General features: G+C 39.2%; 1 protein-coding gene across 1 annotated transcript in view; it reads right to left on the bottom strand.

The window, feature by feature from the left end:
* kcnh3 (potassium voltage-gated channel, subfamily H (eag-related), member 3) overlaps positions 1 to 17,159 on the bottom strand; it is a 173,634-nt gene that overhangs the window by 40,766 nt on the left and 115,709 nt on the right. The window contains exons 2-4 of the mRNA XM_028590386.1: positions 16,359 to 16,592; positions 10,725 to 10,853; positions 2,148 to 2,287 (exon numbers count right to left, since the gene is read on the bottom strand). Of these exons, the coding sequence (XP_028446187.1) occupies positions 2,148 to 2,287; positions 10,725 to 10,853; positions 16,359 to 16,592 (503 nt within the window). The remainder of the gene's footprint in view (positions 1 to 2,147; positions 2,288 to 10,724; positions 10,854 to 16,358; positions 16,593 to 17,159) is intronic.

The raw sequence follows: 17,159 nt of genomic DNA, 5'->3' as shown, positions 1-17,159 counted from the left end.
TACCTTCATTTTTTTTTTTTTTTACACCTCCACACAATAACATGTTGTTTAGGGATCAACCGATTCTGGTTTTCCAAGGTCGATATCAATACCGATATTTGGAACAATATGCATTTACAGTGAAAAGGAAAATCTTTAAGTCAAAATAAAAATTTTGAAATGTGACAAAATCCAACACAAAACTTTGGGTTACACTTTACTTGAAGGTATCTACATAATTGAACATGTCATAAACATTATAAATAAGTCATAAACGTTTATGACATAACGCTTCTGTCATTAAGTGTCATTCGATTTTTGTCATGACAAGTTAGGGTTACAATTAGGGTTAGGGTTCATGTGTCATGTTACTCTTATGTAGATACCTTCAAGTAAAGTGTTACCAAACTTAGTTTAAATGCTTTAAGCAATTATTTCATAAATTTGAAACGTTCAACATAATCCCCAGTAACTGAGAGTCAGATATTGTTGTGGGGGGGGTGGGGAGGGGGATATTAAGTCAGACTCAGTGGTGAGTGAAACCCTTAGAAGAGGGACAGACACAGAGCTGGGGCTGAGCCAAAGTAGAACACTTTGTAATTCATTAACTTTATCGGTTATCGGTCAAATAAAACGCAGATACAGATCATCTGCAAACTGCCAAAAAACGGCATCAAGAGTCTCCAACAATGCCAAGTTCTCTATTACATGTCAAGTGGAATATACAATCTAATATTCTCAGGGCATTTACATGTAAAGTTGTACAGTGCAGCCATTAAAACTGCACTTCATTCATTGTTAAGTGTGTAACATTGCAGAGTTTTGACTCAGTGTTGGTAAGAGCAGAAATAACATGCTGTTAAATAAGTTTTTTTCATGACATTAGGCGAGACATTGAATGAGAAAATTGCGTTTCTAAATGGATAATTAGCTCACATTATTTTCACTGGGAGATATCTGTATGCATTGGTTATTCCTTTTAATCATAAAGTTGTTGTGTTTTCTACTAGGGGACACGGCTTACTGTAAACAGAGTCTTGTTGCAATGCCCACCTCAAAAAAAGATTAACTTTAATAGAAATTGAGGACCGAAATAGAGAGGAAACACAAACGAGCTGCTCATTAATTGCAAAGTGTTTATGCAAAAAACTGTATCTTTAAAATGATTTTCACCTTGGATAGTGAATATACAAAATCAATGTTTAAGCAAATAAAAACAAGAATAATTATACCTAAAAAATACATTATCCCTCAATATGTGTGAGTCACACTTGCAGGAGTTGAACTCCCCCCCGGAGTCAGACAGAAGTGAACACACCCTAGATGACCTTCCTACCATCTGTCAGTGTGTGTGCTGCCACTGTACTGCAGCACATCTACTGTACAGTGGGGTGAACTACGGCTGCAACTTACAATTATTTTCATTGTTGATTATTTTCTCGATTAATGGATTAGTTGTTTCATCTATAACGTGTCAGAAAATGAGTGAAAAATGTGGATCCAGTGTTTCCCAAAGCCCGAGATGACGTCCTCAAATGACCTGTTTTGTCCACAATCAAAGATTTTCATTTTTACTGTCACAGAGGAGAGAAGAAACTAGAAAACATTCACATTTCAAAAGCTGGAATCAGAGAATTTAAAACCTTTTCATAAAAAAAATGACTCAACCGATTGAAATAGTTGGCGGCTCATTTAATAGTTGACAACTCATCGATTCATCTTTGCAGCTCTAAACTAGGGCTGGGCGATATCAATATTGCGAAGATATTCTAGGGTGGACTATTGGTGGTTTCACAAAATATTTACACAACGAGATTTGTGATAAATAATCATCAGTAATGTGGATATAATGACTAAGTGGGTAAAGGCAAATAATAGAACAGTTGAAGAAAATGACATCACTTTACTATAATGCAGCCTTTAAAACCAGAAAAAGACAAACACTAATGCCATATTATGATATAACGGTATCTAAAATCTCAGACGATATCTAGCCTCATATACCGATATTGATTTATATTGATATATTGCCCAGCCCTACTCTAAACCAAACACCTTATAAATATAATGAACATGGGTAGGTAGTGAGCACAGAGTTAGTCCAGTCTTTCAGGGAAGTAGATGAAACCCTTTAGTACAGATGTATCCGTGTAGACAGAGAAACTCACATTGTTGATCTTGAGTTTGCTCTTGTCTTGTTTCTGCAGGTGTCCTGACAGGTGATAGAGAACCGCTCTGCTGCGGCGCCGGTTGGCGTTGAAGCCTGGAGGGCGAGTTACCTGATGCACCTCCAGACCCGTCTCCTCATCTGTGAAGGAGATGGGAACATGCTGAGCCACAATCCAATCCACAACACGCGATGAGAATTTAAACCAAGCTGTGTTGACTGAAATGCTCTGAACCCAAAAGTCAGAGGCAGTGAAAACATTATCTGTAATAGATCAAGGTAAATTGGGAGAAAGACCTCAATGTAGAAATGTCAGACGTAGATTGGCAGGATACCTGGAGGAAACAAACTCACAAATCTGGAGGGAATTTTCATGGAAGATTTGTTTCTTTATTTGAAAAAAATTGAAAAGCAAGCAGCTGGGCAGTCATCAGAAATGTTGGCAAGAGTGCAGGTATATTATTGCTAGTGATAGGTATTTGATCAAAGTACTGCTAGTAGCTAGCAAGAAAGCTTGGAATTGGGGTGAGGAATCACCATTACCGACGAACCAATGGCTAACAATTGTGGAAGAACTCCTTGTAATGGAAAGATTGACACATAAACTGAGACCACAAGAAGCACAACAGGACAGAAAATTGAAAGAAATGGACTCTAGTAAGTAGAGTAAAGTACTGGCAGCTCATTTTCCGGACTTTGCCCCTTAATTACAAAACGGCAGTTTTGTGAGTACCTACGGTTAAAATACAGAACATATTTTCTGTCAGGCCTTTATACAATTATCTCCGACAAAGCTGCTCAGTTGGTAAAAAGCAACAAAAACGCTGTAAGAAGTGTCAAAAGTCAAAAAAAGCTCACAAAATAATCTCCCAAAACCAACCGCCGTGGCCAACCAAAGTTGTCGGCAAATTATGCAATTCGAAATGTAATAAACTAAAATACAACTGTGAATGCCGTTAAAATATACAGTATAGTCATAGAACATACACAGGACTAGATCAACATTACTCACCAAGGCTGTAAATATTTGAAGCCACTTCCCAAGCAGATTTATTTTTGCTTTGTTTGCTAGTTTTTGCTATTCCGTTGTTTCACCTGTCAAAAAGAAATCCTCATCTAACTTCTTACTTTGTAGAAATCTGTTTATAGCACAAAGCCTTCTCAGTGAAGCAGCCTCCAGTCTCAGATGAGTCAAACCATTTGCATGTTTCAGAGTAGAATTCCCTGTTTGTTTGATCATGACTCCTCTGTGCCAGTTCTATACTCTGATGTGCATCCCATGCTGCTCGAGTGTTTGGGTAAATATCGGATATGATAATGATCTTCTCCCTGCCTTTGTGGCTCTTTATTGACTAAACAAGCTTGTTCTTTAGGTAGAATTCAATGCTCAGTTTGGGCTGACATCCAGATCTGTATTAGTAACAGAATCCAAAATAATGGCTGGAACTCTCCAACACCTCACGTCATCCTGTTTTGTCATTATTTATAACGAAAGATTAGATCAGGTAAGGTAAAGAAACAAAAGGAGACAAAGAAGTACTGTAGGTACAGGGGCGGGGCTAGATGGGGGGGCACAGGGTGGCACCGGCCCCCCCTGACATATGATTGGCTCTCCCCGGTGCCCGACCCCCCAATCCATTGGGAGATTGTGATGGGCAGCAACTAAGCCAATGAATGTAACTAAATGACTTCTCTCAGATCTACTGATTGTAGTCGGCTCTAAGTGGACTTCTTTAGTTTGGTCTTTAAGCTTTGAGTATTATTCTTTTTTATCTGCTTTAGCTTTTGCAACGTTTTACACACAGATATTAGGGGTGTGCAAAAATTCGATTTACATTTGTATCGCAATTCAAGCTCTACCGATTCAAAATCGATTCATAGAATTCCAAAAATCAATATTTTTATTTTTTTAATTGTATGTCTACTGCAATCACATGGGAAAAGTAACTACATTTACATACTGTGAATCCTTTTTGAATCGAAAATCCATTTTTGAGCCTAAAAAATATCGATATCTGAATTGTGCACCCCTAACAGATATGGTAATAATAATGGTCCAAAATTATGTAAAAGTGAATATTTAAAAAAAAATGTAAAACCGTTACATTTCCTTGAGCAAGGACCCCTAAACTACCTTGCAAAATAAGTGCACCTAAGTCTTTTACAAACCTGGAGGAAACACTGGATACCATAGAACCAGCAATGGAATTGTTTTTGCTTTTATAAAGTGGCAGACTGAGCTTGTACAAAATGTGTATTGTGTTCGGATATACAACTGGTTTTAAATGAAAACAAGTGAAATTAATAATGAATGTGATGTTTTATTTATCAGAATTACATTGTGTTGTTCTATCCTATCCAATATTTAATATATTTCTAAGCAGAATATCTATGTTGTATTCTGATAAAATGTCCACCCTCCTGGGCCCCCCCTGACTGATTATTGGTCCCCCCTGTGCCACCCTACATAAAAAATCCTGGAATCACCCCTGCGTAGGTAGATAAAGGGAGTTGTTTTCTATTAAGCCATCATCAAGACGGAAAATCTTTTCTTGCTCTCTCCATTTCCATTTTGCATTTCCTTTCATGAATGTCCCTCTGTCTGTCTATAATATGATGCCATGCCTGTAACCAAATCATTTTCATATTCAGCCGGTAAATTTGATTTGTTCATCGTATCTAGGATGGATTTCAAAAAGTTCAGATGGTTCTCTGTTTGTGAGGACTCTTCCTTTCTTTCTCTCTGTATGTAGAATTCAGTTTGGGGTTATTCACATGTCACATTCAACTACTGGTAGCAAAGTTAAAAGTTTGTCTTCTGAGCTATATTAAAGCAGGGCATTCTCACTACTTTAAAAAAGAGGAAGAGGCTAGAGTTCTGATCAGGGGAGGCTGATGGGATAACTTTAAAATTGGTGATAGAAATGCTGGGTACAGTTTGCCAACATGTAAAATTCCTGGAAAAGGGTGCACCTTCATTGATGATTCAACACAATAAAAGAGATGAGAAATGTCCCCAAAATCCAGTTTTTCTGCCAGTATTATAAAATCAATCTGGAAATTCCGCTAGATGTCACTCTCTACAGCCAGATGTTATCTTCCTCTTTCTTTGTGTTGAAATTTTGAATTCCGGTCTATTTATGAGAACTATGGTTAACTGCTCCTCAGATCTCTGCAGGGTAAATCAGACAGCTAGCTAGACTATCTGTCCAGTCTGAGTTTTCTGTTGCACGACTAAAACTACTTTTGAACGTACACGTTCCATCAAAACAAGTTCCTTCCCAAAGCTATTTTTTCAGCGAAATCGTGGCTCCATCCGGCGCTTAGTGCCGCCCAAGATGATTGTGATTGGTTTAAAGAAATGCCAATAACCCAGAGCATGTTTTTATCCCATCCCAGATTGCTGTGTGGACTAGCCAGACCCTCCTTTGCAGCGCTGTGGAGGAAGGTCTGGCAATGCGAGGACTAATCCATAAGTAACCCAATGACAGGAAATGTGACTTTTTCCATAAAACATCTAAAAGCAAATCCTTACCATTAAATGGGCATCCGTGGTCTATATTGTGTCAGTTAAGCGGTCCTTGATGTGAAAATGTTTGGGAACCACTGGTTTACACCACCAGATAGTGTGTGCTGTTATCCTCACATGATTGGTGAAAGCGTCCCGCGCCTCTCGATGGCGATGGCGGCTTTTCACCCCACTTTGCAGTTTGGCAATTCAGCTATAAACCCATTTGCCTTCAGACATCGCTGGACGACACTTTAACACACTAAAATTTAGGAATAGTTAAACATTTTGGGAAAATGTGCTTCTTAATAGGGCTGCAACTACCGATTATTTTCATACATAGTCAATTAATCTGTCTTATTTTCTCGATTAATGGATTAGTTGCTTGGTCTGAAGCTGGAATTACAGAATCTTTTTTTCTTCATAAAAAGGACTCAATTCGGGGGCTCCTGGGCTGCTCACCTGGTAGAGTGCGCGCCCATTTACAGAGGATCAGTCCTCAACGCAGCAGTGCAGGTTCGACTCCGACCTGCGGCCCTTTGCGGCATGTCATTCCCTTCTCTCTCCTCTTTCATGTCTAAGCTGTCCTGTCATAATCAGGGTCTAAAAATGCCCAAACAAAAAAAAAAAAAATGACTTAAATCAATTGGTGGATTATGAAAATAGTTGGCGATTAATTTAGCAGTTGATAACTAATCAATTAATCTTTGCAGCTCTAGTTAAAGCTTTGAGATGAATTCAGATAGTCGACAACTAATCGATTAATATACATTATGCCCCGTAAAACTAAAATGTTTGTATGTGTAGAGAAGGATACAGTCTATTTTAACCTGCAACTGTTAAACATGCATTTACAGTTGGCAGAGAAGGGAATGCAATTTAAAAAAGGAGATGGTATTTACACACTTTAGGGTAGATTCTTATAATGCTGTGAATACTAACGGCGCTGGCTTTCAGAATATACAGTACATTCTCTGTTTGCTAGTGGGGGAAATGGGCTGGTTATACATTCTAAATGATTAATACAGTCAATTTACACAGTGTGCATGTGTGTGAGAGCTAGTGTTAGCTTTTTAAAAGGCACTTTTGTGAGTGTTTATCAGCACAATTATGTCTCTCTTTCTTTGATTTCTTTTTCAATCGTAAATGTGTTTCATGTGTTTTTCTTTCCTTTCTCGCCTCCCCTTCCATTTCACAAACTGATTTTGCGCTTTGCAAAAGGCACATCACCCTGCTCTAAGTGCCAAAAGTGAACCGTTAATCCAGTCAGCAGACTCCCACTGAGGAGCAGAAAGCAGGTAAATGGGATTGTTTGTGTCACCTCAACACATCATAAATGTCTGATGAGTCTTTACTTTTCCCTCGTTTTCTACTTGTTTGTCACTTATTCCCCGTTTCATTTCGTTCTCACATCCAGAGGTGGTTAATTTAGCAGAAACTCAACATTTTGTTAGTGGGTATAGTCTTATCTCAGTGATGAATCAGAAATAGAAGCCATTTAAGCCTTTGGTCTCTCTCTCGCCTTGCCTTTCCATCTATTTTGTTGTTTGTCTTTGTCCCCTGTGGTGTGTGCTGCATTCCAAATCTGGAAGCTTGAATTTGAAATGTAATAACTCATGCAGTGTGTAAAACACAGCTGAGTATATGAAGGCAGGCTTCAAACATTTCAGAGGGGGGGGGGGGGGAATCGGAAAAGTGATTTCAAGCAGGTGCTCTTTACCCCCAGGAAGCAGTACAGACAGCAGCTCTGAAAGCCAATCTAAAAAAACTAAAACTAAAACTTTAAACACTCCACTTCATCTTAAGAGTCTTGATTACTCTGCTTCCCTGCCCGTCTCTCTCCGGGGTCACTATTCAGACTCTTTGGAGTGAACTCAGCTGGCAACGGGACGTTTAAAAGTAAGATTTGAATGGCTGTAATAACTGTGTATTCAATGTTTGCAGAATAAAGTCTGCTGGATTACAAAAATATTGAATACAGAGGTTTTTCAACACAGGCATTCCCTTAACAGTCAACACACACCTCTTAAGTCTGCTCTTTTAGCTTTGCATGCTGGGATTTCTCCATCAAGAGTACAAAACAACAAACCCGCCGAGTCACTCAGGAGTGTCAGTCGATAATGTGTGCCCCAGGAAAAATACAACCAGGTACCCAACACATCTGGAACTATATGATGATTTTTATTGGTCAGACGTTATGTCAGGTGGGTGGACCGACTTTTAGGCCACAGGCAAAAAAACAACAACCTTTTATTCAGGTCCTAACAAGTCTATATCCACAACGTTCCACTTTGCTGCGTCGGATGTCATTGTTTCACTCATGGATTAGTCTTGCATTGCCAGACCTTCCTCCACAGCGCTGGGGAGGCATTTATTGGCATTTCTTTAAACCAATCACAATTGTCATGGGCGGCGCTAACCTCTGGGAAAAGCCACGGAAATTCCAACGGATGCCCCCCGTTTACGGCCGGATGTCCGCTACCTTTCTTTGTGTTGGGGTTCTAAACTCCGGTGGATTTCTGAGGACTGTGGTTAACTGCTCCTCAGATCTCTGCAGAGTAAATCCAGACAGCTAGCTAGACTATCTGTCCAATCTGAGTTTTCTGTTGCACGACTTTTAAACATACACGTTCCACCAAAAGAAGTACCTTCCCAGCGGCACTTTTGCAAAATAGCCTTCCTCTGTTATGCTGTGGAAGAAGGTCTGGCCATGCAAGACTAGTCAGGTGCTAACTGAAAGGAGAGGAACTGCCCTGATTTGGGGCTCTTTTCATAAATCCTACAGGTGCAGTATCCTGGCAAAATATATTTAATATTATAGTCAAAAAATGACAGCTTTAGATCAAGTCCTCCAAATTAAAAGACCAAATACCATCTGTGCTCGCTAGAACGACACATACTGTGGAAGCATTTCCTGATGCGATACTCCTACAGTATGTGATTGGCAGGACAACATTTTTCTGGGCCTGTCAAAAACACAAAAAACAACTTGGTTAGGTTCAAGGTAAGCACATGGTTTGGGTTCAAATTTAAAAGGTTCCATATGGTGAAAACATTTTTTTATGGGATTTTGTGTCCTATAGGCTCGGAGATGTAAAGTTAAAGCTGTAAAAATGTGAAATCGCTCACTGCCGCAATTTCTCCACCCCCCCGCAAAACTAGATGGGGGCCAGTTAGAATTTGATGTATTTGCCATGTAGAAACCGGGTAACCAATGGTTGTCGGTTTGGGTTAGGGTAACCCTAAATCTCTGGTTCTGTGGGGATTTCTAAGTCTCAAAGTCAGCAAATCTACCAATTTCTGCTTTGAATGTCACATTATTGCAATCTGAAAAACATTTTCAGCATTTTTGGTTTGGTGCACAACTAGTCGGGCCAAAATCTATTTTAAATCTAAATCTAAATTGATATATGGGCCAGATCTAAATCTACAAGGGGTCAGTTTCGGCCCCCAGGGGGTTTGAGTTTTACACTGGTGCTCTAAACATTTAAACATTAATATGAACACATTTACATGAAGAGCTAACACAGTCTGGGGGACCTGAATCGCTAAAATGACCGAAAGTTATTTTACTAGATATAAGGATATTTTAAGATTAATTCATATTCAAGATGTATTTTTTATTTAAATGTCACTCCTTGTCTTCACGTCACTCATTGTGTACAAAAACAGAGTAGAGTTTGCATATTCCTCTAATAACCTCTTTAATTAACTCACAAATACTGCCTGGTAATTTCATGTGTATCAAGTATCTGCATTATGATAAGCGTGTGTGTGTGTTGTCTCTGACGGGATGTTTATGATTCACCATGTGTCGTTCCTATTAATGTGATATTTACATTGACAGACACACTCATCTAATCAGTGTGAGATTTACTGTACACTGGGGAAAAGACGCAGGATGAAACAAGGGATGACAATTATTAATGGGTGCTTAACCGTTGTTTGCGTGCAATTATAATAACTGCAGTTGCAGTTAATATCTGAAAGGCAAAGCAGTCTGCACGCCAAAATTACACTGTCAAATTAGAAAATACCAGCTCTAAAGGAGATAAACAGGACCAATCAGAATACCTTAGCTCAGTGTGTTTGCCTCATTTAGACGACTTGTAGTCAGTGTTGTAGGACAACTTTGAGTTAGGGCTGCATCTAGGCTAAAGATTATTTTCTTTGTCAAATTAATCTGTTGATTATTTACCGATTAGTTGTTTGGTCTATAAAATGTCAAAGATGACGTCCTCAAATGTCTTGTTTTGTCCACAACTCAAAGATATTCAGTTTACTGTCACAGAGGAGAGAAAAAACTACAAAATATTCACATTTAAGCACCTGCAATCAGAGAATTTTTACTTCTTTTTCATAAAAATGACTCAAGCCAATTAATAGATTATCAAATTAGTTGGAGACGTGGCTGGGTTGGATCAGTGGTAGAGCAGGCCCACATATACCGAGAGGCTTATGCCTTGACGCAGAGGTCCAGGGTTCAACTCCAACCTGTGATGATTTCCTGCATGTCTTGTCTCTCTCACATAGCTGTCCTGTCAATAAAGGTGGATAAGCCCAAAAAATAATCTTAAGAAAATTGAATACGTGACATTTGATCGATTAATGGATCAATCTTTGCAGATCTACTTTTTCACTTTCTTGTAGATAGTTCGATTAGAAGATCAATATCGCTCTCCAGACTGCAGGAAGCTGCTGGTCTCACCCCAAAAATAGAGCAGCCCATCCCCCGTAAAACATTAACATTTGTATATGTAGGTAAGGGAATGCAATTTAAAGGAGATGGTATTTACACGGTTTAGGGTAGATTCTTCGTATTATGCTGTGATTACCGATTCATCTGTGGATTTTTTTCTCGATTCATCGATTAGTTGTTTGATCTCTCTAAAATGTCAGAAAATGGTGAACAATGTGGATCGGTGAAGGCCAAATGCCAAGACGGCGTCCTCAAATGTTGTGTTTTTCCCACAACTCAAAGATATTCAGGCAACAGATATCAGGCCTAAATGAGTGAAATCCGGCAGAGTGGAATGTCAAGGATAGAGACTATTATCCATATAAACTCACCTGTGTCGGGTCCTTGCTCCGTGTCCTTCTTCTTGTCGCTGATGTCTTTGTGCGACACGAGGAACAGAACCACCTCCCCCTTTTCATTCTTAATGGGTACGATGTCCAGAAGACACCAGAACTGTGTTCCTGGAGAGAGACAACACAAAGGCAAACATGCACGGTCAATGTCAATGTCAATCTTTTCCACCCACATGTACTCAGGTTGCACAATTAATCGCAATTTTATTGAAATCACAATGTGGACTATAGTGCAATATCCATATTGAGCTCATTTTAACCACTTCATCTGCTGGGTGGCTTATGAATTTCCTCCCAGGGATCAAGAAAATTCCATCGTAATCTATAATATTAAATCAGGATTTATTTGTTGATTATATCTTGTATTAGTAATCTGAATCTGCAAAGTAATTCATGAAATAAATGTAGTGCAGCCCAAAGTACAAAATGCGCTTCTGAAATGTAGTGCAGAAGAAGTATAACGTAGCAGAAAATGAAACAAAAATTGTACTTAGGTATTATGTACTTAGTTACTTTCCACCACTGATTGTAAGACTGACACTGTGGAAAAATATACAGGTATATGTGAGTGAGCCAGTGAGAGTTAACAAGAAATCCAGGTTGAGCCTGTATGTTTAAATACCTGTGATGAACACATACTGGGTAAAGGTACAGATTAGGCCCTCTGAACACACATAGACTTTAAATTAGGTGCTTAGAGAAAAATATTGCAGTAAATGTGAAACAGTGAAAAGAAATGTTAAGGACGGACTAACTTTGTTTTCACAATTTCACTCAATACCCCGCTCACTATCCCATGGTTTGTACATCATTCATGAAAAGAAAGGATTTTCCTCGACCGGTTGAGAGGATATTATATTCCCAGAACGTTCCCATATGTGGCCATACCTTCATTACATTCAGGGGTTAGCGTCGCCTGCCTGCAGCTATAGCGTGATTGTGTTCAAAGTTGCCTTTCAGCCTGGATGAGAAGCAGCTTTTTTTTCTGTGCTATCTATAATTTCAGAATACACTCGATCCCCCATGGGAGCACACGCAGTGTGGAGAGAGCAGGAAGTATAGATTCCCTTTAAAGCTCCACAAGTTGGGCGCCTGGTAAGCTCCCCTGGTAGAGTGGGCGCGCATATATAGAGGTTTACTCCTTGACGCAGCGGCCACGGATTCCACTCCGAACTGCGGCCCTTTGCGGCATGTCATTCCCCTTCTCTCTCCCCTTTCAAGTCTAAGCCGTCCTATACAAATAAAGGCCTAAAATGTCCCCAAAAAAATAAAAATAAAAAGCTCCACAAGTCTGTGCCTCAACTGTAGGCTGGGATACCACAGACGACACGTACACCGTTGATATATGGGATTCTTCTGGCTGCCTTGCAAAGGGAGATTTCATTTCTTACCACCGCAGAACATGCATCATTTAAGCCTTCTTCGTGAAGACATTACTAAGAGGAGTCTAGCAGATGTGTAGACTCTGAATGAAATCAATGTGTTTCCATAAGTTGGTAAAAAGGTACGGCACAAAATGACGGTGGTTGTCAAAAGTTTGTTAAATCAACAGATTTCAAAGAGTAATTTAATAAACACTAGGCTGAAAGCAGCGTTTCACTGCCTTCTCTGGCTGAAAGTAGCGGTGGGATGTAATCCAGTACATTAACTCAAGCACTGTACTTAAGTACAAATAGGTACTCCTAGGGCTGGGCGATATGGAGAAAATCAAATATCACAATATTTTTGACCAAATACCTCAATATTGATACCGCAACGATATTGTAGTGTTGACTATTGGTGCTTTCACAAAATATTTACACAATGGGATTTTTGATAAATAATCATCAGTAATGTGGATATAATGACTAAGTGGGTAAAGGCAAATAATAGAACAGTTACAACAGTCTGGTAAGTTCAGAAAATGACATCACTTTACTGTAATGCAGCCTTTAAAACCAGAAAAAGACAAACACTTATGCCATAAGTGATTATGGCGAGATTCACATTCTTTTTGGCCTAGCAAACTTTGTAGTTTTTTTCACATGCTGTTGCAACAACTAGTAACGTTAGAAAAACTACAACACCACACCGGATCTAGCTAGACCGGAAACTAAACAACAGGCACGCTTTGAGTGGATGGCGAGCGTGAGACGCCGAAATGGATGCCAATAAGATTCTGAATGGAAAGTTTACTTTTAAAAAGTTGCCAAATGGTTCTATTGACAAGACCAAAGTGATCTGTGTGTTTTGTCATTGTGAACTGAGCTATCATCGCAGCACGTCCAGTCTGAAATACCACTTGATGACCGAGCACACAACTTATGGCCGAGCACACAGCTGATGCCAATTCTCCGCCCCCTCATCAAAGCCAGGCGACAAAAGCCCAAAGCAAGCCAATCCACTTTTCCATGTTGATAAGAGCATTAAAATGAGAAAAAATTTATAATAAAACATCATATTTTATAAACTACATGTGCTTTGTGTGCAAAAACCTAATTTGTAAAGAAACTAAAGCTGTCAGATGAATGTAGTGGAGTAAAAAGTACAATATTTCTCTCTGAGATGTAGCGGAGTAGAAGTAGAAAGAGGCTTGAAAAGAAAAGACCTCAACATTTGTATTTAAGTACTTGAGTAAATGTACTTAGTTACATTCCACCAGTGGTATTTTAAAACTTTTAATCTAATATCATTTATATTATTCTGAAATGGGTCATTCTGCAAATATGTGTTCATGGTAATGAAGGAACATTGATTTTTATAGTTGTTGGACAACAATGGAGATCTATGGCACACAGGAAGAAGATTTAACCGGCTTTGATACGCTCCCAGAATATGTGTTTTCTTTATCAGTTCATTGGTGGTTTTGGTCTTTTCATGGGATTTGCTGACTTAAGAAAAGTAACCCCCTGCTGCTGCTGCTGCTGCTACTACATGCATGCATGAAATCAGGCCAAAACCAGCTGTTTTGGTTTTCTGTTACTGACCTGTAATCCGTGACTTTGTGTGCTGCATGTGGCACACTGCATACTGTCTTTCTGCATCTCCAGGACTAATTCCCTACAGGGGGATCATGCATGTAAATAATGCATTTGCACAAGCGAGAGGTCAGGCTCAATAAAAACATCAGCCATATTGAGGTTGGATTTGTCCCTGTTTGACTGGAACACGATGGTAAACAATCCCAGTACTGTAACAGCATGTGCTGTCCTCTTTTCTGCCTCTCCATGCATAATTACAAGCAATTATACAGACATCATATTGATTATTTTTTTAATTATTATAATCTTTAGGTGAGGTATTCAATGAATTTGCTTTTTTTGGCATGAACAAAAAAAACGTTAGTTATATTTAGTTATATGTGCTTGTAGTTCATTCTTTTTCTAATCTATAGATATTTTTTATAAACACGCAACATTATTACTGATGTCTTTTTCTTTTTCTTCAATGCAAATATAAATATTTATTTCTCACCCCTGCCCACGTATCTGATCCTAGGACCTTTTATCATGACTTTTTTTTTTTTTTTTTTAAATGTCATCCCTGTGTATTTGTTTGGCCTGTAAATCATATTTATATGCATATGTTATGAGCATGCACTACAATTTTCAAATGAGCATGCACTAAAATTTTCAAATTGTGCCCCAGGCATTTAATCTAGCGCAATCGTCAGGTAATTTTTTTAAATGTTTCTGTACCTTTTTAATTTTGTTATTTTTGTTTATAGATTTGAATTCCCAGTAATTCCAGTTAATTTATTGGCCTGTAAATCATATTTGTATGAATATATTATGAATTTGTATGCATTAAAATGAAATTTTAAAATTGTGCCCCAGGCGAGAAGCATGGTGATCTGAGAGAAAGAGCTGGATATGAATGTGCTCATTCTTTCCATTGCTCCCCTGTGGAAGAGCTTAAATGCTAATGTGAGCTCACGGAGAGCTGATAAAACACATAAAACACTTCTAACTTGTCATTTGTGTGTTTGTGAGAGAAAAGCTTTGCTAACCCTGTGTTGCTTTTGGTCATACACTAATACAGTATCTCTGTTTAACGGTTCTGGTTTTGCTCAGTGTTCTTGAGACAAAGAAAAACATAATAACAAGCGTCCAAACAGGAACATGGAGAGGGGGGCTTTAACTTACAACTTCAGAAATGACACATGCATGATGAAACTTTCTGTGCCTGTCAGGAAAAACGATATGAGATGCAAATCCTCAGTTATTGGCCCAATAAAAAGAATGGAGGGTTCATTCATAGTTTAGATTTAAAGGTCCCATGGCATGAAAATTTCACTTTATGAGTTGTTTTTTAACATTAATGAGTTCCCCCAACCTGCCTATGGTCCCCCAGTGGCTAGAAATGGTGATAGGTGTAAACCGAGCCTTGGGTATCCTGCTCTGCCTTTGAAAATGAAAGCTCAGATGGGCCGATCTGGAATCTTCTTCTTATGAGGTCATAAGGGGAAAGGTTACCTCCCCCAGATAATTTTGCCCACCCATGAGAAAGAGAGAGACATCATGGCTTGCAAACAAGCGAAGCATGGCAGTTGGTCAAGCGCCCCTCTCTCTCTCTCGCCCGTCTCTGTCTTTCCCTTGTCTGTTGTCAGGTCATTGTATTATGTTTTGAGCGGCTGTGTGTTTTGTCTCGCAGTTCTCGGCTCCTGTTACCTGTGATTCCTGTTTTGTATTTTACTTATTCTGGATTACTCTGCCTGCTGTTCGCAGGATTCCTTTTTTTTTGGTATGGACTTTATTTTTGCTTATTAAATCCTCAAACTCTACATGTCTCGTCTGTCTCTGCATTTGGGTCCTACATTTCCTGTAGCTCGTGACACACACAGGCAAATGGACCGATGCGTTCTTTGTCCACGGCACAGAAAGTGTTATGGTGTATGCGAGTCATTTCTGAAGTTGTAAGTTAAGAAGCCCACATCCATGCTCCTGTTTGGATGCTTGTTTTTAAGTTTTTCTTTGTCTAAAGACCACTGAGCGAAACCAAAACCGTTAAATAGAGATATAAGCCTATAACAAAAAGCAACGCAGGGTTAGAAAAGCTTGTCTCTTACAAACACACACAAATGACAAATTAGAAGTGTTTCATGTTTTTTTTATCAGCTCTCCATGAGCTCACATTAGCATTTAAGCTGGGGAGCAATGAAAAGAATAAACACGTTTTATATACCAATGCCTGGGGCACAATTTAAAAATTGCATTTTAGTGCATACACACTCTAAGATATTCATACAAATGAGTTACAGGCCAATAAATTAACAGGAATGAGTGAGAATCCATTTTTTTACACAATGTGTAAGACATGGGATGTATCTTACACAATGTGTTTTTATTAGCCAAAGAAAAAGCAGAGCAAAATCCGCTGCTTGTGTGAGTAACTTTGCATCCCAGTACAAAACACACACACTCTCACACTTCAGCAAAACGTCACTTAGAAACTCGGAAGTGAGTAGTCTTTCTAATAACATATTTTCACAGTCTTATACTTCAACAGTTATAAGACAAACTGAGACTTTCTTGACTTGGAAAATGTGCATTAACCGGATGTGACATGGACCACTAATAATGGACACGGTAAGTTGCAAATATGAAGAATCGCGCATTCCTGGTGCAGTCTCACCTTCCTTCTTGTAGAAAACCAACTCGGTCTTGAACTCCTTCCTCTCATCCAGGGCTCCTTGGATCTGGGCCGTGGACTTGTCGCTTGTTTCGGGGCCGTACAGGAAGTGGCAAGCGCAGCTCTTCTGCATGAGCTCGGCGCGGGCGTAGCCGGTGAGCTCGCAGAAACCGTCGGAGCAGTAGACGATGGGGTAGAGCGACTGCACCTGGGCGTTCCCCAGAACAAAGTTGCTGTCTGTGAAGAGAGAGCAGAGGAAGGAGAGAGTGATCAATACGGTTGTGAAAAGGCAAACCACTAAACTGATTAGTAGAATTCACTTGAGAATTCAGCTCCGGAACATCTGGTTTGTGACTTGTACCGGACCTGCATGAGCTCTGAAGAATGGACAGCACGACCACTGATCACGTATCACCGCTGTCGGGCAGAAACCTTATAACTCCATATTTGGCCATTTGAATTCTTTTCATAAATCAGTGCCATTGGTCACCCTTTATGTTCGTCCGTGGGTTTGTACAAATATTTAAACAGTGACGAGGCGATTTCATCTGACTTTGTCGAAGGTAAACAGCTCGACATTATGTTTTCAAATTTGCCTTTTTTCATATCCTGAAAAGCAAATGGTTTTGGCCATGATATGCAAATGTCATGTGCAACACTGTTATTGTTTGTATTTCTAGTCAAAGTATCTTGGATCTTCATTTAGAATTCTGTTTTTACCAAAGTCGAAATGTTAGCGAGATCTTTACAGGCCTGCCCAGAGAAAACACCTGGGGATAACTCACATTACTTCAAATATGTTTT

This window comes from Perca flavescens, chromosome 11 (genome assembly GCF_004354835.1).
Source record: "Perca flavescens isolate YP-PL-M2 chromosome 11, PFLA_1.0, whole genome shotgun sequence".
Classification (NCBI taxonomy): Eukaryota; Metazoa; Chordata; class Actinopteri; order Perciformes; family Percidae; genus Perca; species Perca flavescens.
Note: the sequence above shows the minus strand (reverse complement) of the source record. Positions and strands in the feature narration are given on the sequence as shown.